Genomic DNA, 22,960 nt, shown 5'->3' on the forward strand with positions numbered 1-22,960 from the left:
TCAGGCACAGCTGGGAAATCCCGCTGCTTAACAGGCAACTCAAGGAACTAGAGAAACTCAGTGGGACACAGGATATGTCGATGGCAGAGTGTGGCAGTTGTCAGAGTGTGGAACTGAGTCGTGCATGTGTGTTAGCAAGATAAGGATGTTTGCAGGAGAGGACCATAAATCACTTCCCAGCCTGATTTGCTACTGGCTGTGGCTCTGTATGGGTCTGGTCCTTGGACTGTTTCCAAACAGTCCTGCCAGCTTAGGAGCTTCGATTGTCACTGGTGCTGCCGTCCTTGCACGGGGCCAGGGCAGGGACGGGGAGGACATCGCTAACTTCTGGGCACTTTGACAGGCTCCCTTTAGCTGAGCACCAAGCGGCGCAGTGTCAGTGTTGAGCCGTGTGTGCGCCAGCCGGGATGCCTTGGCTTAGCTGGGGCGCACTGAGAGCGTGTCACAGCTGACCAGAACAAGGTGTTCATGGAAAAGAGGGGAGCAGCAGGACTCTCAGACTTCCTGGGAAAGAGCAGCCATGTGCTCATCTCCCTCCCTTCTCGCTGTCGGAACATCCTTGCGGTTGCGTGCTGGGAAGTACTGAGTGTGTAGCCACTACGTGCAGCGCGCCCAAGGGAGACTTGGAAGGGGTAAGTCCTCCCTGTGCCAATTCTGCAGAATCCCACGGCTTGCAGATCCCTAACAGCGCTAGGAGCTGTGCTGTTTTTGCTACTCAGCAACCGCTGTTCAGGTCAGAACATGCAGCACCTCAGCACAGGCTCTCATTTTTAACCAGTGTATCCTTTTCCAGGTCAAGGAGACTGGCTCAGTCTTCCCAAGCGCCACTTTCTTGTCTTGGGAGAGACCGATCTCTTGTGATTGCAGTGGCGTTAAAATGAACATTTGGTCTTGACTGGCTCACCTCAGAGGAGAGAGAGCTTATGCAGTGTGTTGTGCACTGCAGCAGAACAAGGAAACGTGATCCCAAACAGGGCTCCTAGAGGCTGTCCTTCGGGGCATGGAAGCAGTTTGGTCTTGCAGCCAGAAAAGGCATTTTTATAATGGCCCAGCAAAAGAAAGCATTCTAGTGCCATAGCATGGGGATGCTGAAGCAGGACTGTCCCGCTGCTGCTGCCCGCTGCACAGGGCTTTGCCCGCTTAGGGGGAGGCCTGGGCAGAGGAGGTTCCCTTCTGCTCTGCTGTGCCAAGGCGGCAGCAGTGACCGAGTGAGAGCAGAGCGCTTGGAAGGGCTGGGAGCCCCCTCTAGTGGAGTCAGGCCTCTTTCAACCCGGCTTGTTAGACCCGACAAAACTCTCAGCGCACAGAAAGCTTCAAAAAAAGATGCTGCAAATGCTCCACATACATAGGCACAGTCGCAGTGGTGCCCAAGCACAGGGCCTGGACCCCTCCTAGGTTTAAATGGGAGGATGTCTCAGCCTTTCAGGCAGGAATTTCCCTGCTGCTTTTGGCAGCTGATATAGCAAAGGCTTTTTCCAAACAGGCACAGCCTTTCCTCCTTGCATTTCCCTCTTAGGGGACCTATGAGTTGACACAAATAAATATGAATTAGTGAAATAAAGCAGATTTTATTATAGGCGTGATTCACAACACCCATACCTGAAATTGTATAATTGTTTTTGCAGTCTCATACTGAAGTTGAAGAGACACAGAGAACAGAAGAGCTAAACACATACCCTCACAAAAGGAAAAAATGTCATGTACGATCTGTCTGGAGCAGAACATCAGCTGCAGCTCAGAGGTTTGCAGCACGTGGTGCTGCGCTTAGCCACGCTTCCTTTCACTGTGCTCCTCCGTGCCACATGCCACTCCTGAAGAGGCCCCAGGATCAGATGGGCTGGGCTACAGAGAAAGAACAAAGTTAAAATCCAGGTCGTGTCATCAGTGACTAAAAGTCTCCAGTGGAGTCTTGTGTGAACTGAGGAAAACACAGCAGAAATTGCAAGACAGCTTTTGAGAGAGTGCTGAACCAGTCACACAAGCCTCATCCCAGCTGGCACGGGGCTTAGCAGCATAAAAACCCAGCTATTTACCTGGCTTGTAAGTATGACCTACATCTCTTTGTTACTGGTCTTTCTTCTTCCACCTGGGTCTTTTTACCTTGTTTTTGTCTGCGTCATTACTGCTGTTGATGTCCTGTGTTCCTCTAGCATCCAGAGAAGGAGTGGCATGGTAGGAATCCAGCAAACACAATCACTGGAGCTGGCGCTACTTCAGGAAACTCAAAGGCTCATTTCTGCTGGCCGTAGAGTGTTTCTCACTGTTGAGATTCTCATAGCTTTGGGGGTTCCTTTGTTTATTCCCTTGCTATGCTAAGTTGCTTTCCACTATTTCATCTTTAGAAATGCTCACTTTAAACAAGTTGTTAGGGTGGTCCTGAAAGCAAATCTAACATGGGCTTGTTCATCTCTCCTACTGCTCCTGGGAAAGTTACAGCAGCTCTCCTGAGTCTTGAACGGGGCTGGCGCACGGCAGCCAACCCTTGCTGTCGATGACGTTCAGAAGTGAAGACATTTTGAGTCTCCACACTTCCTGGCGCACATTTTTTTATCATTCGTGTTCTGTGTCTTTCTTGACTGCCTGCAGGTTTCGCTGGAAACAGTGAGTCTCCTCGGCGCTGCTCAGTTCGTCGCCGTACCCAATTCTGGGAAAAAAACCTTGGGCCTCTTTCTTGTAAGCCAGAACTTGGAAAGCCAACGTGCGCTTTCTTTATTCACAGCCGGACTCAGTGATGCCAATTTGATCAGGGATGGCAGAGAAGAGCAAGAGAAGGAGGAACACGAGGATGAGGTTTGAGCTTTTCTTGCTTCTTCTGGGCCTCCTGCTGTGTGTGGGTGAGTACAGCGGCCAGAAGCCCATGGTGGTCAGAAGGGCATCTGCCCGGGTCAGCAGAGCAGCAAGCAGGGGAGTGTGCAGCTAGTTTTGCAAAGTACCCGCATCTTCTGTCAGACACAGTGCCTGGGGAGCCACAGCTGTCTAGACTGAGTATTCCCTTCAAAGTGCAGGTGCGGAGACCAGGATCGGGAATCCAACCCTCTCGGCTAGAGGAAAGGATCTAAGGTCCCAAAGTACTAGCTAGTTCACTAAAACACCCGCTCTTCAAAGTTAATGCAGTGCTGGGAGTGAAATGTAAGTGCCGGAGCTTGAAGGCAGTAATTTTTGCAGCAGTGTCTTCTATAAGAACCTGAGACTTTATGTTCATTCTATTTCCAGTATTTATTTATGCCGTTTTCTTAACTGTTTTGTGGTCTTGGGTAGATTACTTCCATTTTGTGTTCCAATTCACCATGATAAAATGGGAGAGGCGGCATTCTTCCGTGTTGCCAAAGTGAACTGACCAGTATTTGGAAAGCTTTTTTAAGATGAAGGGCAGAGTATCTGCAAAGGCTATAAAGATATTGTTAACTCTCAGAGATAAGTCGGAAAGATGATTAAAAGATACTTAAATAAGACTATAACAACTTCACCTAATGTGTGCCAAATACCAACTGCTTTTCTTTGAGAAGATAGAAAACATTTGACTTGGCAATGCTGTGTTCTTTTTAATATTTAAATTCATCTAAGATAAAGATTAAAGCATCAGATTGCCTTCTATCCAGCCAACTCTTACACCTGCGGAATTTCAAATCCAAAATTTTGTTACACGTCGCTCTGTAAAACAAGTGTTCCCTGGGATGAGACAACAGAACCAAGCAGATGAATGCAGCCCATTTTCTATTTATTGTGTTACTTCCTAACAACAAATAGGAAATCTTTAAAGCAAATCATGGGCCTGATTCAGACCTCCCCCCAAACCAGTTTTGTAATGCTCCAGCTTAGAAACTTTGCTGGTTCGAAAACCAGTCAAATTTCCATTCTGCTTTAATCTGTTTTAAACATGGCTTCTATAGGAAAAGATTTCATCTCAGAATCACATCTTATATTAGCCCACTCCCTGCTTGTAATGCACGTGACACAAATGCAGGTAACACAAGCAGCTGAATTTGGGAAAGACTCCCTTGAATTAGGAAAGATATAAGATATCAGTAATTTAATCTGTTAACACTCATTATTCTTTCTTTTGTAGTTGGCACAGCTGCACAGGAGGGTAAGTCTATTTTACCAGAGTTCTTAACTATTTAATATGATAAAAAGACCACAGATGCCTCACAAGCGAGGAGTCAAACAGAAATATTTGAATTTTGCAAATATCGTAGATTAGGAAAAATTCCCTGTTCATTACTTGTTGCTTTTCTTACTGATTTGAAAAACTAGCTCTCATGAATTGCCCTGAATTATTGCTAGTAATCTCCAAGCGTGGCTGGATATTTGCAGAGATCAGCAAGCAATAGAAAAAAACAGCAGGCAGGTTTGTTAATACTTGTTTTTCTTTCCTTTGCAGAGGGTGCTGAAGCACAGGAAGGTAAGCGTGCTTAACCAGCATTCTTAACTATTTAGGGTAATATAAACACTGCAGAAACATCACAAGGGAGGACTAAGAGGTAGGCAGAAATACTTGAATTCAAGCTGTATTTTAAGAGGGGAAGATTCCTTGTTCATTAGTTGCTACTGTTACCCCTGATTAAAAAAAAAACAAACAAAAATCATCTACTATGAGTTGCCCCAAGTTATTGTTAATGATCTCCAAAGAGGGTATGGATGGCATGTGCGGGAGCCTGCAAGCATACGATTAGTGGCATGTGGCCAAACTCTCTGACATGAAATTAAACATTCTGTGATGGCGTTTTGAGACTGCTTAGTGTTGCAAAAAGATTAATGTGAAAACTAAAGGAAAAGGTCTGTGCAAAAGACACATGCACGGGGAATTTACATTTTTACCAAAAATTCAAAGATTGGGCAAACCCAGCTACCGTGCTGGAAGCAGGTACTTCAGAAACTTCCAACAAGCTGCTTGGCAAGGAGGGCTGAGATGGCTCTTCTCCAGCTGGATTTCTGGGATTGAGGGGGGCCTGTGCAAAAGCCCATTGCAATGTTGGTTCCTTATCTGTAGACCCACCTCCCAGTGAAGAATTCCTGGTAGAGATTTCTGGAACTACAGTGACTATCACATGTCCTGTGACTGAAGGCACCATAACCTGGGATCCAGCTGTAATAAAACCATCTGACGATGAGACAAAATACATCATAGAGGATTATGACAGCTCCCCTCGCAATTTGAGTTGCTCATCAGGTGGCAAGAAGTACGCTATGTACCTGAATGCCAGAGGTGAGTGAAAGCACGCTCTGTCCATGAGAAACTCTGCAAGGGCTAATGGTGGATGGGTAATGTCCATCGCAAAGACTGGAGGCGCTTCTTGTCTCACAGAGTACGGGCCTCACATCCAGAGCACACAGCCTGGTTTCTGCAAATCAACATGGAACCAGGGAGAGTTTTCCTCCCTCCTGATGCTGATTTTAACCTCTGATATACTGGGAATTTGCTCTGCAAATTTGCTCTGCACCCAGGCCTTGGAAGCCAGCAGAGGTAGATTGGGATCAGAGGTAGGTAGGTGTGAACAGAGCAGTAATATTCTGGAAGACATTTTGCATCATCCTGCTAAGGCCATGCGGAAGAGAAGAGGGTAGTGAGTTTATTGCACACATCAGACCCTGGAATCGTTGGCAGATGGAAGCAAATGTTGTGAAAGAATATCCTGTCCATTCTCTCTCCATTTCTGTTTGCTTTCTCCTCCTTTCCACCCAGAGCTGCATCCTTTCTGCTAATGTTAAGCAGAAGAGGGGGGCCTGAACACTGTGAGCAGAAAGCTGGCCCTGATTGTGAGGTCTCAGACCTGGAGCTCCCCCCTTTTCGCTGTGCTCAAGAGTCAGGGTGTCAGTCTCTGAACACCTTCACCTCTCCTTCTACAGTGTGCGCAAACTGTGAGGAGCTGGATGCTTTAGCTGTCACAGGGATCGTCGTCGCAGACCTTCTCATCACCCTTGGGGTGCTGATTCTGGTCTACTACTTCAGCAAGGACAGGAAGGGGAAAACAAGCACTGGTGCAGGCAGCCGACCGCGAGGTAAGAGCCGTGTCAGGTGCGTCTGCCGTCTGGGACCTCCCTGGGGTGCAGAGAACTTGCCCTGGCAGCGCCGGAGCAGCCTGTGTCTCCTCTGGGCCTCCACGGCCTTGTCAGACTCCTCCGCTCCTGCCCACCACGTCTGCCGCTGTGAGCTGTCTCCTGTGGGAGATGGGCGCGCCTGCCATTTTGTGTCAAAGCTGTCCTGCCCACAGGAAACCATTTCACAGGCTGCTGTGAAGTGGTGGTGAGTCTGCGCTGAAGCAAGAACTGTCTAACGGCTGCTCAGCAAGAGCAGCCTGGCCTCGGCCTGCTCGGCTGCCGTCTCAGGCCCTCAAGGAGCAAGCATCAGGCTGGCACACAGAAGATGGAGTTAGAAATCACAACGTTTTATAAACTATAAGTTAGCCTTTATAGCTTCTGAAGTCATAGTTGGTGGCACAATGTGTTCAGCAGTGGGGGACGACACAAATTACAAACTACCCTGGGGTCATCTGCATGAAAGTCCCTGGCATTGGGGCATAAGAGTCATTACCAAGGATGGCCACTGTCTTCCTCTGTTGCAGGTCAGAAGATGCAGCATCCTCCTCCTGTTCCCAACCCAGACTATGAGGTATGGAGAATCTGCAGTTTTGCCATGTTTTTGCTGCTTGGGGAGGGATAGCCGGAGCGGGGAATCCATAGCATTTGTCCTTTGCGCTTTTTTGATAAAGCACTTGGTGAACCTCCAAGCTTTTCCAGGGGCAGGGGATGGAGGGGCTGAGCGGGGAGCCCTTCCCTTAGCAGTGACTCTAGAAGTCAGGAGCACAAGTGCAGCTTCCAGTGCGCTGTACATATTAGCAGAGCAGCACTGCTGCTCTCTCTTGTGCTTTGCTCTGAGTGTTGTGTGCACCAAGACCTAGGAATGTCAGAGTGTGCGTTAACCAGGGTTAACTAATCTGAATGCTGTTCCCACAGCCTATCCGGAAGGGCCAGCGGGAAGTGTATGCAGGCCTGGAACCCAGGGGCTTCTGAAACTCCCATGGATGACAAGCTGGAAAAGAGCGGCGGAGAGGCCAAGAGCTTCTGGCCCGCTTGATAGCAGATTTCTGCTGCCTGTTTTAGCATTTCTGCTGTCCTCCCACGGCACAGACATTTGGGGAAGAGCTAGATGGCTACACAGGACAGGCAGCCTGCTGCCTTCAACTGCCCCTCCTTGACATGTCCCTTCAGTCTGACAGAAGGGAAAAGGAAGAGATGAACACATTGGCAAGAGAAGTTTTCCTTCTCATTAAAGGACTGACTGAAGCTTTACTTGTGGTTCATGGCCTCCTTTTCCCTCACACTTCTTTCTCGCTGCTGCAGAATTTTCTCCTGTGTTTTATTTCTGCCGTGGGTGCCTGCACTTGCCCCTCATGCCTCCCTAGGCTGCTGACAGAGCAGTGTGATGGATCACAGAGTAGCTGAGCTGGCCCATGGTCCTTTATGTTTCAGAGCCTGACAGGTTCACACAGGGACTTGGCACCCTCCAGAGCCATCTGAAAGCTTCCTACTAGGAAGCTTAAATATTTGGCGGAGCATTAGATTTTAGATACTATTAAATTCCAGAGTTCTTAGATATTTCAGCTGAGACTGGGCCCTGCATAGCAATGTGTATCAGCTTTGCAGTCTCTGTGGGACAGCAAAGGGGGATTTTTGCTTTACCCAAATGGGAACTGAGCCCCTTTGGCTCAGCCTCAGGACCACCCCTCTGCCCTAAAAACAGCCTGGTTAGTGGAATGAAAAAGAAACCATTGGGGCCACACAGGTCATGCTACAGGATGCAAGAGAGCATCAAACCGTCTTGCTAGATTATCCCTCTCATCCCAGAGACTTCTCCATTCCTACTGCTAGTCTATAGCACAGCACAGGATAAAAATGTTTGTGGAGCATGCAAAGCCTGGGGACTGTACAAGAATGTGTGCTGGAGGAGTTTAATTTTCCTGAGTAGAAAATTATTTATTTCTCCATTTATAGCTATCTTTTATCTGTTCTTTATTGCCACTCTTCCTGTCTCCTGTTTCATCTCTGCTGGATTCTCTCTGTTACTAGGATGGCAGGTATCTTTGCCATTGGTAAAGACCTGTTTTAGCTTTTATCATGTACATTAAGAGGAATTGTGGTAGATTAATAAATTGAGAGACAGCTCTTCAAGATACGCATTTGAAAGGTTTCCTGATTGTTTTTCTTCTTCTAAAGGAAGGCAGTTTCTGCTAAAAATGGGGTCCCCAGCGGAGGGGTCGTCTCCCAGACTGAGAGCTGCTGTGGGGCCACCCTGCTGGCTCACCCTGCAGTAGCACACGAAGGGCTCGGGAGCAGACTGTGCCAGGATGGGGCAGGCGATCGGGCCTCCAAAACTGCACTGCCAAACGCAGCCTGGGCAAGCGGGTTTGCGAGCAGGACGGGGCTGGAGAGGAGCCGCTGCTAAAGCAGCAGCCCAGCGCATGGGCTGAGCGAGCCGGACTGCTGCTGCTCCGCTGAGACGGCTGGGAAGAGAGGAAACGGCAGCAGCAAGGGGGTTGCGGGAGGCTAGTTTAACCCTGCAGTTTCAGCGCGGCGGGGCCAAGCGCACAGCAAGGTTCCTGCCTCAATTGCTGTGCTTACCTCTCAGGATGTGGTTTTAGAGGGAGGCAGCACAGCTGGGCTCACCGTGCAAAGCGCTCTGTAGCTAGGCAGGAGATTGTTAAGATATGAAGAGCAGCATCTCTATAAACACCCTGGGCCAGGTTGTCAGCTTCTACAGATCATCAGTGCTCCTCTGAGACCGCTGGTCTGAAGAAGTTTGCTGAGCCCAGGCGCACAGCCCATTGCCCCAGATAGGATATGAGGAGCTTGGACTGCTCTGGGTCTTCAAGGGATAGATTTTGCCCCGTTTTATCCTGTGCTTCTCACAGCATTTATAGGACTGCATTTTTGCTGGTGTTTGCCACGAACTGTGTCATCCCACGCTCTTCTTATCGCGGTGGGATCAATGTAATGCCGTGACAACATCTCGCTGCCTCTGTGTTTAGCTGCACTACAGACATAGCTCCGTGTGCCCCGCAGGGGTGATGGGCTGAGCCGAACTTTTCAAAAATAGACTAGCTATAAACGTTCCCCTGCTCTCCGACCGGAGCACTGCATACTCGCTCTGCCGTGGCTTTCCCCTACCGAAATGAGTCTGAACGCGGTTAGCCGCATTGCTAATTATTTTGAGATCTGCTGGTGAGAAGAGCAAGGCAGTCCTCTGGTCGCTTGTTTGCTGAAGCCCTGCTCCGAGGCGCGTGCAGATGGAAGGAACAGATTGGTGTGGTTTAGCTGCAATGACCGTTGCAGGCTCCCCTGTCACTGGAGCAGGTTACATGGGCGAAAGAGCCACTGCAGCATTATTCTGCCCCACAAAGAGCAAACTGTTGTTGCCTGAAGAGCTGACACCACTGGAAAACAGCTCCTTGCCTTGGTCGCTGCGCATAAGGCTGATCTCACAGCGATTCCCGTAAGGGCCCATACGTGTTTTCTGCTTGAGACCTTGCGTCACACATTTGTGGCTGCTTTTCCTTGAGTGTTAACTTACATTTCACGAATAAATCCCAGGTCAGTGCACAGCCTGTTGCTCTCTAGAGCCAATCACGGAGAGGTAGACACGGGTGAGGACCCTCCAGAGACCTGTGTGGGCTGACCCTGGCCGTTGCTGCCTGCCAGCTCTGCTGCCGAGTGTTTGCTCCATCTCTGCCCCAGGTTTTGCTCCTTCTGCGTTTCCATTTCCGCTTCGAGCTTGGCCCACACAGGCTGATCTGAGGAGCTGGCACGGCTACGTCTTTGCTCATGTTTCCCGCCCGAAAGCACTGGGGCAGTGCCCCCACTCTGTGCAGGCACACACACCCCCTGTCCTCGTGTCCCCACTCCCCATTCTGGAAGAGGAGCTTAGTGAGACAAGGACACTCCCAGTGGCAGGAGCAGCAGCCCTCTCCCATGCCCAGGTCTCCTATGCTTTGCCCATCAGCTTCATCAACAGCCCAGATGTTATTTGGATCCAGGCACAGAGTGGTGTGGCCACGTGCCCCTGTGTGCGCCGGCAGAGCAGTGTCCTCCCAGGACAGGACAGGACAGGACAGGCAGGAGCGTTACGGCTCTGCAGGGCTCTGGATGGAGCACATTGCCACGTCCCCCCACAGCACTGCATGGCTTCCCTGGCCTCAACACAAGTGATGCAGGCAGAAAGCTATGAAAAAAGCTCATCTTTAATGACAAAGAAATAAAAAAATGTATCAGGTCAGGGAAAGAGCAGAGAGCCGCAAGCAGCCCAGCCTGCGAGGCTGCCAGAATGCTGCAGGGCTATTTAGGCAAAAACTCACATTGTCTTCAGCCAGCTGTGAGTTTACTAAGGCGATGCTGGGGTCCTACCCTGGCTGCTCGTGCTCGTGGTGAAGGGGTCACGAGCTGCTCGCGTTTTCAGACTTCACTTGCGGGCCTTGACAGGTGCCAGCCGGCTGTACTGTCCATCGTTCCGCTCACCGAGGGGCTAGGAGGAGGAAAGGGTGAGGTGAGCACAACAGGGGCTGCCTTTTGGGCAACTTTTGGCTCCTACACACGGAGCTGAAGCCCAGAGAGTAAGAGGGGAGCTGAGCCTGCCCCAGATCACCAGCACCACAATACCACCGCCTGTGCCTCAGGGGCTTAAGGCATTACACATCCCCCAGCAGTGAGGCCATCGTGGCTGCACGGCCACGCAGCCCCACACCATGCAGAGGTGCCAGAGCCCCCTGCACAGCCGCATGCTCACCTGGTAAAGCTGATCGTTGGCAATCAGGTTCTGCCTGTCAGAAGCTAAACAAAGAGAGATGGCAGTTAAGGATCGGGGGAGTTGTGTGGGAGCGCTTGCGGGTCAACCGGAGCAGTCGGCTGCTTTCAGCCCTGCGCTTTTACCTCCTGCGGGAGGAAGGATGCAAAGCCCCGCGCGGAGCCAGCCCATCACCCATGGGTAAGCCAGGGACTGCCAGCGTGGCTGAGGCTGCAGCCTCCACCTCGTGCAGCCCTCAAGGAGCTCCAGCACCTTGCCCAGCCTCCGATGTACCACCCCAGCCTGTCACGCAGGGGGATGCTGCGTGGCTCCTCTGGGCTCGTGGTGGGACATCCCCAGACTCACCTCGCGACAGGCGCCCCTTGTCGTGGCCGGTGATGCAGTAGACGGCGATGGCGAGGAACACGGTGGCGACCACGTCGGCGACCACGATGCCGGAGATGGTGGCGGCGTCCACCTCGATGCAGTTCTGGCACACTGCGGGCGGCGCGAGTGAGGGCGCGCCGGAGGACACCGGGCCGGAGGGCGCCGGGGCGTCCCCGCCGCTACTCACGCCGGTAGTGCACGTGCAGCGCCGTGTCCCGCGGCTCCTTGCCGGCCTCGCGCACGCGGCACGTGTAGAGGCCGCGCGGGTCGTCGTGCGCGGCGCCCAGCTCGAGGCGCGGCCCGCTGCCCACCGCCTCGCCGCGCCGCCACCACGACACGTCGGCGCCCTCGGCCGCTTTGCACTGCAGCGACACGCGCCCGTTCGCCTCCTTCACCAGCACGTCCTTCTGCCCTGCGGGGAGACGCCGCGGCGGGCGGGCTCAGCGACGCGGTGGCCCCGCGCCGCCGCCTCGTGCCCCGCCGCGCCTCGCCTCGCCTCACCTCGCGCGAGCGGCAGCAGCATCAGTCCGGCGAGCAGCGCCGCGGCGCCCGCCATCCCGCCGCCCCGCACGGCCAGAGCTGCCGCCGCCGCGAGCGGCCGCCCCGGGCCCGGCCCGCCCCGCCCCCGGTCCGCCCCGGCCCGCCCCGGCCCGCCCGCAGGAAGCGCGTCCCGCCGCTGTCCGCCTTCCCGGGGTGCTGCGCGGCGGCGGGCGGGAGGCCATGGCGGCGGCGGGCTCGCTGGTGGCGGCCGTGCTGGCGCACTCGGGCCGCCTGGACAAGGAGGACCTGGGCACGCGCATCGGGCGCCTCTCCCGCCGCGTGGAGGAGCTGAAGGCAGGCGCGGGGCCGGGGCGGGGGGCCGGGGGCGGGTGACCGTGTCGCCCCGCGCCGCCGGGTGACCGTGTCGCCCCGCGCCGTGTGTGCCGCAGGGAGAGGTCTGCGCCATGATCACCAACAAGTACAGCGAGTTCCTGCCCAGCATGCAGAGCGCCGAGGAGCTGGTGGCGCAGGTGGAGCGGCTGGCCGGCAGCATCGACGGGCTCAGGGCCCGCATCGAGAGCGAGGTGAGCGAGGGCTGCCATCCCGCGCGCCCGCACGGCCTGCGGCCCGTGCCGTGCCGTGCCGAGCCGCGTTGCGCCGCGCTGTCCAGTCCTGTGGGTAAAGTGCAAAAGTGCAGGTGACGAGGCTGTCACCCCTCGGGAATGCCGTGCGCCCGCACATTGTGGCATCAGGCCTCAAGTGTGTCCCCAGAGCCGTCATCAAGGCATGGCTCAGCGCTTGCTGTGCTTAATCCGTGGAAAGGCAGCCCGGCGCTCTGCCACGGGCTGCTGCTGTCGTCCTGCACAGCAGCAGATCTCGGGCACACAGCCGTGCCAGGGCCGGCTCTGCTCCTCCACAGGGATTCTTGTGCAGAGTGGGAACCCAGCGGGTGCCGCCTGCGTCTCAGCTGTGTGCGCCGCTGTGCAGACTGCGCAGGTCCCGCGGGCCGGATTACAGAGCCATTCTCACCATCTTCTCCTTTAACTGGCTTTAAGATGAGTGTAAGGAGCAGCATGTGTGTTCTTCTTCCCAGGAGGTTGCTTTGACTGCCTTTGGAAAGTATTTTTTTTCTTACAGTGACTTTAAAAACCCTGTAATGTAATAAAAGAGAAAACAGTTCATAGGAGTTTCTCATGCTGATAAGGATCGTTTTATCGAGAAGTAAAATAGGGGACTGCATAAGTTGAAGATACAGTTGTTGTGAAATGATAAAGCAGATAAACTGTTTTATTGGAGTCTTTTTTACCTCCTCCTCGAATTAGTGTAAGAATAGAAATACTTTTAAATCTTACGTGTTTATTCCTTTTAAGAGGAACTGTGTCAGAAAACATCTGGATGCCATAAATGAACTGATATGTCTGCTACCTTAGGTTCAGCGAGATCTGAACGTTGCCGTTGCCGAATTTACTGAACTGAAGCAGCAGCTGGAGAGAGACACGCTGGTTCTGAGTATTCTGAAAAAGCTACAAGAGGTGAGGTGGGGGAAAGTTACTGCATGGTGGTTCTCCTCCTGCAGCATTATTCAGGGCTTCTCTTCGGAGTAAACAACTCCTGTCTCTAGCCATGGCATTTAAAAATTCATCTTACAGCAGATGTACAGTTACCTCTGATTCTGTTTGTTGCAGTTTGATACAGCTATTAAAGAGTATAACACTGCATTGCTGGAAAAGAAGTATGTTGTAGCAGCTCAACAGCTGGAAAAGGTAATAATGGCTTCTCAAGCACAACCATGTGGTTCATAAAAACTTCCAATAAATTCCCTGAGATTCTTTTGTTCATAGGCCACTGGGGCAGCAGTTACCTGTATTTTGTGTTTGACTCTTTCCACCTTTATAACTAGGCACGAAGCAGCTTGAAAACCCTGGAATCTCGTAAGGGCTTTGAGCTAAAGATCCTGAAAGCGCTTGGCACGGAGCTCACGGTGCAGACACAGAACATGCTCTATCATCTAGGGGAGGAGTGGCAGAAGTTGGTTGTGTGGAAGCTTCCTCCTTCAAAAGGTACGCACAACTGTAGCCGAGCGTTGATCAGAACAGTTGCCAGGAATTCTAGGAACCCTATTCAGTGGAAGCAGAGAGTCTCCAAGCGACGCAGTCGCTTCTGTGATCTGCTGTAGCTCAGACCTCGCTCTGACACAGAGATCTTTCTTCCCTTTCTTTAGCAAGCAGCAGCCTGGAGTCAGTGCTGGCCTCAGAATTGTGCTTGTGCACAGTGCCATCAGAAGAGGAGTTTGCTGGCCCACCTGTTGCCTCTGTGCTGCAGGCATTTGCTATCCTAGGAGAACTGCACACCAAGCTGAAAACTTTTGGTAAGGCAGACCTTGGTTCTGGGTATACATAGCTGTAGTAGGCAGGGTGGATGCGAGCCCGAATTTGCTGCAAGATGGTTATTGAGGTCCAGGGCCATGTGAGCATTACACTGCAAGACACCTTCTTACTCTTTTGGCATGTGTTTTCCAGCAAGCATAACGTAAAACCTCTGGTTCTTACTATTCTAATAGACTGTATTTGTGACTGTGGTTTCATGGTCTCATGTTCAGTTTTTCCAGTTACATCCTCTTTCTCTGTAAAGAACATGACTGCTGGTTTCAAGCAGACGTTGAGCTTCTGCATTAGCAGGGGCTTATAAATCAGGAAGCATAGCAGATGCTAAGATAGGATTTAATGCTGCTGTCTGTCAGATTGTTTCTCTCTTTGATTAAATACGCTACTCTTTGTTAGGCCTCCCCCTATGCTTCAGTTGACTAAAATGGGGTTGAATTAAACCAAACTCAGCATTTTACCACATGCACGTTCCCTGATAGAGGTATTTCCTCTGCCTTATCGGGAATGTCCTTAAATCCAAAATAGCCTCTAGTGGGACCCACAGGAGCAAACAGCTTGCCTTGCACTGCTGAAAGAGTGTTTTTTTTTTTTCTTTTCTCAGGCCAGCTCTTGCTGAAACACATCCTCAAGCCACTGATTTCTTACTCATCTCTTTGGCCATTGGTAGAGGAACAATCAGATGTGGTCATCCTGCGTTTTAAGTCTGAGGAACTTAACTTGGATAATACTTCTCCTGTGGAGGTTTTTGAGAAGATTAAGCAAGTTCTGGAATTTCTTCACAAATATCTGCTGAGTAGGTAGTTTTCCCCTATTGCAATTGGACAGAGTTGCTGCTAGGCACTCAGCTCATGTAATTGTAGCAGAAGCTTTTTGGAACATCTGTTTATTAAGCAGCATTGATTTAGCCGTGTGGTCTAAGAAGCTTTTAATTTGCCATGCCATGCTCTTGGGCAGCTTGGCAACTTGCAAACTGAACTTGTTTGTGGTAAGTACATTCATACTGTGAAAATGAAAGAGAAACTTGCTTTGGCTCAAAAGAATCAAGGGATTCCTTTTTTTAGTGAATGATCTTTCTCTTGCGACGAGTCAGTGCAGTGATAATCATTGCACATGCCACAGGTCCAAAAGCTGGGAGTCGTGTCGCAGTCAACAGAGCTCCTCAGTCAGGCTGGTTCCACTCAGGATCTTCTAATGGCTAGGAGCTGGTCTGGGCTTTGCTAGCATTTCACAAAAATAAACATACAGAGAAAATGGTTTGGTTTACACATGACTTTTGCTGTTTTTTGGTGGGAGAGATGGTGCCACATGCCCAGGAAGGCCTGGACATGAAGAATACTTCCATAGTACTGATTGTGGAATGGCTGAGAGATGCTGTTCTGACAGGAGGGACTGAATGAATTGGTGGAGGGTCTGGTCAAGAAGGAAGGTGTGTTAAAATCTATTTGTGTTCTCTTGAGTCCAGATGTTCCTCTTGAGTGCGTGGACGACAAAAAGGAATGCAAGGTTGTACTATCAGAACTGCTGGGTGATATGATATGGGAAGAGTTATCTGACTGCCTCATTCAGAACTGTCTGGTGAATTCAATTCCAACTAACAGCAGCAAGCTAGAGCAATATGTAGAGGTAGGACTCAAAATCTTTCAAAAACGCATGATGGAAATCTCCGATATGTAGCTTCAACAGCAAGTGTCTCTCCTCTCTCTTTTGCTGAGGTAGAATAACATGGAACACTTCTCTCGTTTAAGCTGTGGTGGAGAATTTACTGCAACATTTACCTTTGTTTTTATGATCACGGCAGTTTCTTGTGTTGGCAACATAGATATTTTTTTAAAATTTAACTTAATTAATGGTAGCAAGGTGTGCCAAAACAGATTTGCCTGGAGACGGAGTTGTTTCAAACACAAGTAATGTTAGGACAAACACTCCAATCACTTTGCCCTAGGTAGGCTTGTACAAGGAAAATTGGCTGGATTAGGATTACTCTTTTGATTTTTGAGTTAGGTTGCCTGTTGAGTCAGGGGGAACAAAGTTAATAGAGCCATGTCTTTCCAGAACACCCTGGAGGAGCTGTTAGATTGTTAGAGCCTTTCAAACTTCCTTTCCTGCTTTGCTTTCAGCTGAGTGGAAGAGTTTATACCTTATGTTATTTCCCTCCTTTGATTTTAGAAAATTCACAGGTGCTAACGTAGCACTGTCTGCTTTTTCTCAGGTGATTAAGTCCACAGAGGAATTTGAAAAAGCCTTGAAGAACATGCAGTTTTTGAAAGGAGACACAACTAACTTACTGAAATATGCCCGTAATGTCAATTCCCACTTTGCTAACAAGAAGTGCCAGGATGTTATTGTGGCAGCCAGAAAGCTGATGACCTCAGAAATACACAATACTGTAAAGGTGCTTGTCATTGCAATATATCTCCTTTTTTTTTTAATGTAGAAAAATAGTAGAGCTAATGAAGACTTGTCGAGAACACTCAAGTCCTTTTTCATGGAGGGCTGACTCTTCTGGTTATTTGGGGATCTCAACAAACAACAATTTCAGATTGTTTTCTGTTTGTTTGTTTCATGGGTTGGTTGTTTTTAATGATGCTATAGTGAGTTATTCCACTAACATGATCTTTCTTAAAATACTTGCAAGTTCAGTTTTATAAGTGTTTTCTGACTATTGTCATAAGCACAAGAAAAAATAGAATATCACTTACAGAGCTTGTTTCTATGCATGAAACAGTGTATAATGTGTTTCATAGACTGCCGTATCACTGAAAATACAGGTGGCCTCTGGCAGAGACTTCTGAAGCCTTGCAGGCTATCTGGAGTCTCAAATCTGTCGTTCAGTGTTTCACTGTCTTGTGCAGTCTCCTTTCTGGGGACTCTAAATTATGTTTGACCTCTCTTACATTCCCCCACAGATCTCACCCGATTCCTCCGTATCCCTACCAAGACTTCCTGATCCAGGGGCAGGAGATCATTTGGAAATGGAGAAAACTTCAAAACTTCTGCATAACGAGATGGTGATTTTGGAGAATGAATCTAAACTGAGCCAGCACACATTTTCCCTGCCCACATGCCGCATCAGTTCTTCAGTGGAGGAACTAATGGATCTGGCTTACCAGACGCTTTTGGAGGCTACAGCCAGCACTGATCAGTGGTAGGATTTCTGTAACAGCAGGTAGCTCTCAGATGTGAGATACTTGTGCTTTTGGCAGCACTAAGCATCTGTTAGTAGATTAAAATCAATTTGGAAGAGCAGCAAATTGTCACAGTTTTTGTGAGCAGTCCTTGTGAGTTTTCCAGAATGCTGCCTTTGTTGACATTGCTGTAATTGATCCTGACAATTCATTCTTTGTGTCCATAAGGAAAATGTGCTTCACCACTCGTAAAACCTGGTTGCTTTAGAAGAAAAACTGAAAACAAACAATGCAGACACTTTCATTAGTTTCTCTGCTCAGGGCATCGGTGCTTTGTGATGTGTTGGTGAGAAAGGGACATTTATTTGTGATTTATCCTTGCCAATTATTCCTTAAGTGTAAAGGACAGTGAGAAAAGGAAAGTTTGGGAAGGTTTTTTGGAAGCTGTTGAAGCTCGTAGTCAAGGTAGGTTTCTGAATAATAATTAGAGCCAGCAAGAGTTGTCATCTTTGTTTCTCCCTTTTTTATCCTGGTTTTTGTTTTTAAATAGTCTTTCAAAAATCTCTTAAAAGGACCATCTGAAAATCCTATCTTTGATCTCCAGTTTGTTTTCTATTGCCTTCTTCCCTTTCAGCATTCAAGAACACATATATTAATTCTACTAACAAACTAACACAAACCTTATTTTTGTTTTAGCTGTATACAGCTCTTCTACTCTGTGCGGAATATATTCCAGCTGTTCTGTGATGTAGTGCCAACATACCACAAGTGAGTGTGCCTTTGTGTGTTATCTGGGCCTGCTTTGCAAAAAGAACTATGCTGTTGTATCAGCCCCACTTACTCCCCATTTGTCCACAACAGCCACAGATTAATAAGAATCTTCTTCCAGTGGAAAAAAGCTAGTACTCTTAATCCATTATTAAATGACACTGGCAGAGTATTTGTGTGAGAGGTTCAGCAGTTTCTGAGCTTGCAGTTTTATGACCCAGGAGGATGTTTTTTAATATGTCTTTGACATGAATCACATTGGTTCTATGTTTTATGATCCTTGTGCACATGAAGCTCAAGCAACATGCGCTAAAGTTTTGTCTCCAGAACTTAACAAATCTTGCAGATCGACTTTATCATTCCCCTCCATTGGGTTACTCAAATAGAGTCATGCTTTGTCATAGACATGGGTTAACCTTTAAGATATTCCAAAGTGGCTAATGTGGCTGAAAATAGTTTGTAAGTAGTTCTTCCCAAAGTGGTCTTTGAATCCAGATACAAAATTCTGACCTTGGGTCTGATCTGGAGATTTTCGTGTTTTCCCTGGGTGGGGGGGTGAGGGAGGAACTGAAAAAAAAACATTGAAAGATTACAAACACAGGATTGGGTCCAAGTACACTGATGCATTATTGGAAAGGACTTCTCTTTCCTCATCATCGTGCTATAACAAAGTGCCCATCTGCTTGGAATTCCATTGCTAAAAAATGGTGTGGGTACAACGCACCCTTGGAAAGCTGAGGAGTCTCTTCTCTAGCCATAATACACCCTTTCTGCATCAAAGTCCTTTTGCACATCTAGCAGGAGGCTGAATGCTTTTATTCTGACTGATGCCTTTATCAAGCATTGCTTGCAGTCAGATGCTTGCAGCATTTGTCTGAGATGCATTTCTCAGGGCTAGGTATAATGATTTTTTAACAGAGCCAGGTCTAAATGACTACATTCTTTTCTCCTCCTTCCTGGGACAGAGAGAACCTTCAGAAACTGCCCCAGCTGGCAGCCATTCACCACAACAACTGCATGTACATTGCGCACCACTTGCTCACCCTGGGACACCAGTTCCGGTACCGCCTGACCAGCATCTTGTGCGATGGAACAGCTACTTTTGTAGATATGGTACCTGCTTTTAGGAGACTTGGTAATTTCACCGTACGGTATTTAAATATTTTGCTAAGTGCAATGGTAGTTCATGCTGGCGTTCATTTTGTAAACGATTTAAAATGTAAATGGAGCTTCTGGCTAGAACAGGGAGTTGTTATTTAAGAATTTTCATACCTTCTGTGTAATAATGGGGTCTGACAGAGCTTTGTGATTCTAGGCAAGAAGGTCTTTAGAGCCTGACTCTTAGGTCTGGCTCTGCTTGCCCAGTGCACAGTTGCAAAAACAGTTTCCTACCCTGAACACAGAGATGTTGTGACATTCATAGATACTGCTTCAAGATCAGCTGGTCTCTCTCTTGATGCCTCCTTTAGGTCACTCCATAGAAACAAAAGCTGAGATATACTTGTGTCAGCCTCACAGGAGCCTGTCGTCCGTAGTTACTCTCACCTCTTCCGCATAAGCTTTGCGGCCATGAAAGCTCTACAGCAAATTACTGAATCTCTAACTGACAGTGCAGGCCTCATTAATTTGCTCCATGAGACTGATTAGAGGCTGGAAACGGTTTTAAAAACAAGTTTATGATTCAGCAGTTACAGTCTGCAAATAGGCAAAACAAATAATGTTTTGCATAAGACCCTCCCTCTGCCCTTGTTTCCTCCTGAAGGGATGGAGTGTTTTCTGGCCCAGATGCGAGTGCAGAAAGGAGAAATACTGGAGAGGCTGTCAAGTGCCAGGAATTTTTCCAATATGGATGATGAGGAAAATTACTGTGCAGCAAACAAAGCAATAAGGCAGGTAAGTAATACAAATTGAGACCAAACACACAGTTGTCTATAGATGTGGTCCATGAGTAGGTACAGTCTCAGTCCTGAGAACTGCAGGGTGCTTCAGCGGAGTTTGCAAACAGCTGTACTTACTAGTTTGGGTTGCATTTCCCTTGGCTGTGTCTCCTTTTATAAAACTGAAACATTCTTCTTGCTCTAAGATGAAATGAAAAGTTTCTAAACCTTGGGAATGTTTGTTCCCAAGCGAGTATATTGTTAAGGTATTTCATTTTTCAAGTTCTGTTGCACTTGTGATGAACCTTAAGGCAACCTGAATATGCTGCTTTTTTTCTCCCCCCTTCCGCAAGGAAGGCCTGTTGCGTGCAATAACTTGATGCTTTGTTGGCATTATTCTTCTTTAAAACTTTTCTGTCCAGCTGTAGTCGCCTTACCGTATGGTTCCTCTCTTGTATGTTCTGTTTGATAACACATCAGTTAGCACATAATTACTGTCTTCCAGGTATTGCATCAGTTGAAAAGACTGGGAAAAGTCTGGCAAGATGTTCTTCCTGTGAATGTGTACTGCAAGGCTATGGGGACGTTGCTGAACACGGCCCTCACAGGGATTCTCACTAGGATCACTGCCCTAGAGGTAATGGCATGGAGTGGGCATTTAACACAGCAGATACCCATAAACCTGTCATGCTTCTAAAAGAATGTCTCATTGCTTAAATCACAGTGGTAGTTTCCCATTTCATTTCCATTTGATTCCCAGAACTGTGTTTAAGCTTTTGTCAGGTTATGTGGAGACAAACACAGTGATCCTAATAAGTTTCTTAATGAGTACTTCTTCTCATACCTTTTCATGTCAAATAATAAAAATGTGTTTGCGCATTTGTTGTAGCTGTAATCTACACCAAAGAGCATCCCCACTGAATTAAGCCAATTATGCTTTTCTACTTTACAGGACACTTGCTCAGGCTGTGCCTGCAATAAACTTTGCTTTCATTGTTGGCCTGGCATAACCTGAACAATATCCTTACAAATTGTTCAGAACTTCATCAGAACTCTGCCCCATCGTGAAATGCTTGCCGTTGCATTAAGATAACTGTATTCAAAAGCACATCCATTGATCTGAGGGGACTGTAGAGCACTTGCTGATACTAGCCATTCATGAAAGAGGTCATATCAGTTTGAGAATATTAAGCATGGTCCAGACCACTGCTTTTCATCTTCACATAGCCACTATTTTACCTTTCACTTCCTGCTCCGTATCCCCAAAACATATCTAACTGTTCTTGTGCTCACGTTTGTTAATTTCTAGGATATCTCTGCTGAGGATGCAGATAGGTTGTACTCCCTCTGCAGGACCATGGTAGAAGAAGGACCCCAGGTTTTCACCCCACTACCTGAAGAGGATAAAAATAAGAAATATCAAGAGGAGGTTCCAGTCTATGTGCAGAAGTGGATGACATTCAAAGAGCTGATGATCATCCTACAAGCCAACCTCCAGGAAATAGTAGATCAGTAAGTATCTTACCTTTCACTAGGCCTGGCAGTTCTTCACCTTAGTAATGGGCTGCTGGGAAGTGCTCTGACAGCAGCAGGGCATTGCATCCCGGGGACCCTGTTCTCACAGAGGCAATTACCTTTAATAAAGGGGTTTCAAACAGGTTTGAGAATCAGGTACTGCGTCCTAGGGCTGTTGCTTGGGTGCATGTTTGTAGTGCCTTTCATGCTTGCCATCTGAACAGCAATGAAACGTGTCCTCAGCAGCCTAAAACAAAAGGCATATGCCACGGAGAAGGCACATGTTGAATGCAGCTAACTGGATTTGTCTTGTCTCTAGCCATACTGCTTTGACAGGTCTAGAACTTCTTACACTTGTAAGTAACCTTTAACCAATCAGCATCTTGGGCTTTAAGAGTGGGAGAACTACAGTGGTTTAAAGTGAGTTCTCAGCTTGTTTTATCAAGAAGTTGCCGTGCAATTTTGTGAAGTAATGATGTCATTTCTTTTCTGTCACTTAGGTGGGCGGATGGGAAAGGACCTCTTGCAGCTGAATTCTCCCCCATTGAAGTGAAGAGTCTTATCCGAGCCTTATTCCAGAACACAGAAAGGAGAGCAGCAGCACTGGCCAAAATTAAGTAACTGTGTGTTTACTCCTATGTGTTCCACCTTCTGATGGAACAAGACAAGAGTGAACGAAGTCTTACAGCTATTTTTTGATTCAACCCTTTTGTACTGCTATTTAATATGCTTTCCATTAGGCAAAGTGCCTCCTGGAGGCTGTACTGGAGAAAAAAAAAAAAAAAACATTTCCTAGCTCAATATCGATAGGGGAAATAAGGGAGTGGTTTGGGGTCTGGGGACTGGAAAGTCAAAGGTGGCTACACATAGACACTAATTGCCTTGCTCCATCTGCCAGGTCAGCAGAGTTAGGTCTTAAAAACTCAACCTCCTGCTATCCTCTCCAGATATACCCTTTAGATATTAGAGCTGGTGGGCATACAACCCTGGTCAAGAGATGCTTTTGGTGATGCTTGCTAAATTCCAATCTTCCTCTAAGCCCAGCCTTGGGCAATTTAGTAAATCTTTTATCCAACATCTCATTGCAAGATTAGGCACTGGTATCAGGTAGGCCTCCCATGCAAGAGAATGTGGTGCTGTACTGTGTCATCTCAAGATTGCTTAAGGGTCCTCTGGAGGGGATTTTATTTCCCTAGTGAATCTTTTACCTCTGCAGTTTTACATCAGGGCACATATACCCACTATATCTTACCTCATCCATCCTTGCAAATTGCATATTAAACCCACAGACTTTGATAGCTTTTGATGTTCTAAGACTGCTGAAGTGCCAAATTTTCCTCTTTCCTCCTCCTTTGCTGAGGTTTCCCTGAAAAGCAGATCTCAAGAGTGAAAATTTAAGGCAGAGGAGGAAACAGGTTCTATGTGTAGAAGTAAATTGTTTACTGCTTCACCGTGGTTTGTACAAGTGATAAAATTGCTCTTGACTTTATTTCTCATGGAAGATAGTTTAAAGGAGACTCAAAGTTTTCATCTTTGCCAGCTGTGGAAGTGAGTTCAGCCACTTCTTTTACTTTTTCATTGTGTAAGATGGAGGTAGCTTTGGCACCTACTGTCTTTCTGCCGTTATCTCTTTCCATACTTTTAGAAGAG

At 48.2% G+C, this 22,960-nt stretch overlaps 3 protein-coding genes across 3 annotated transcripts; 2 read left to right on the forward strand and 1 right to left on the reverse strand.

Moving 5' to 3' along the window:
• The first annotated feature begins 2,579 nt into the window (after positions 1–2,579).
• Positions 2,580–7,181, forward strand: CD3E (CD3 epsilon subunit of T-cell receptor complex). Its single transcript, XM_088540207.1, has 8 exons — positions 2,580–2,601; positions 2,720–2,834; positions 4,067–4,087; positions 4,382–4,402; positions 4,991–5,206; positions 5,848–6,000; positions 6,564–6,610; positions 6,955–7,181. Exons 2-8 carry the CDS (start codon positions 2,750–2,752, stop codon positions 7,009–7,011), a joined length of 600 nt encoding a protein of 199 aa, XP_088396333.1. The 5' UTR covers positions 2,580–2,601; positions 2,720–2,749; the 3' UTR covers positions 7,012–7,181.
• Positions 7,182–10,219: 3,038 nt separating this feature from the next.
• CD3D (CD3 delta subunit of T-cell receptor complex) lies at positions 10,220–11,717 on the reverse strand. The gene is made up of 5 exons (XM_088540267.1): positions 11,643–11,717; positions 11,349–11,565; positions 11,141–11,272; positions 10,778–10,821; positions 10,220–10,516 (listed from the first exon to the last, which is right to left on the reverse strand). Exons 1-5 carry the CDS (start codon positions 11,715–11,717, stop codon positions 10,454–10,456), a joined length of 531 nt encoding a protein of 176 aa, XP_088396393.1. The 3' UTR covers positions 10,220–10,453.
• A 131-nt stretch (positions 11,718–11,848) lies between these two features.
• ZW10 (zw10 kinetochore protein) lies at positions 11,849–21,947 on the forward strand. Its single transcript, XM_088540250.1, has 16 exons — positions 11,849–11,995; positions 12,091–12,225; positions 13,072–13,173; positions 13,327–13,404; positions 13,542–13,701; positions 13,863–14,009; positions 14,627–14,818; positions 15,488–15,648; positions 16,235–16,417; positions 16,932–17,170; positions 17,847–17,918; positions 18,884–19,053; positions 19,681–19,811; positions 20,301–20,432; positions 21,105–21,307; positions 21,811–21,947. Exons 1-16 carry the CDS (start codon positions 11,882–11,884, stop codon positions 21,929–21,931), a joined length of 2,340 nt encoding a protein of 779 aa, XP_088396376.1. The 5' UTR covers positions 11,849–11,881; the 3' UTR covers positions 21,932–21,947.
• Positions 21,948–22,960: the final 1,013 nt, after the last annotated feature.

Source organism: Tinamus guttatus, unplaced genomic scaffold, assembly GCF_059628265.1.
Source record: "Tinamus guttatus ecotype Peru unplaced genomic scaffold, ASM5962826v1 Tinamus_guttatus_pri_ptg000057l, whole genome shotgun sequence".
NCBI classification, from domain to species: Eukaryota; Metazoa; Chordata; class Aves; order Tinamiformes; family Tinamidae; genus Tinamus; species Tinamus guttatus.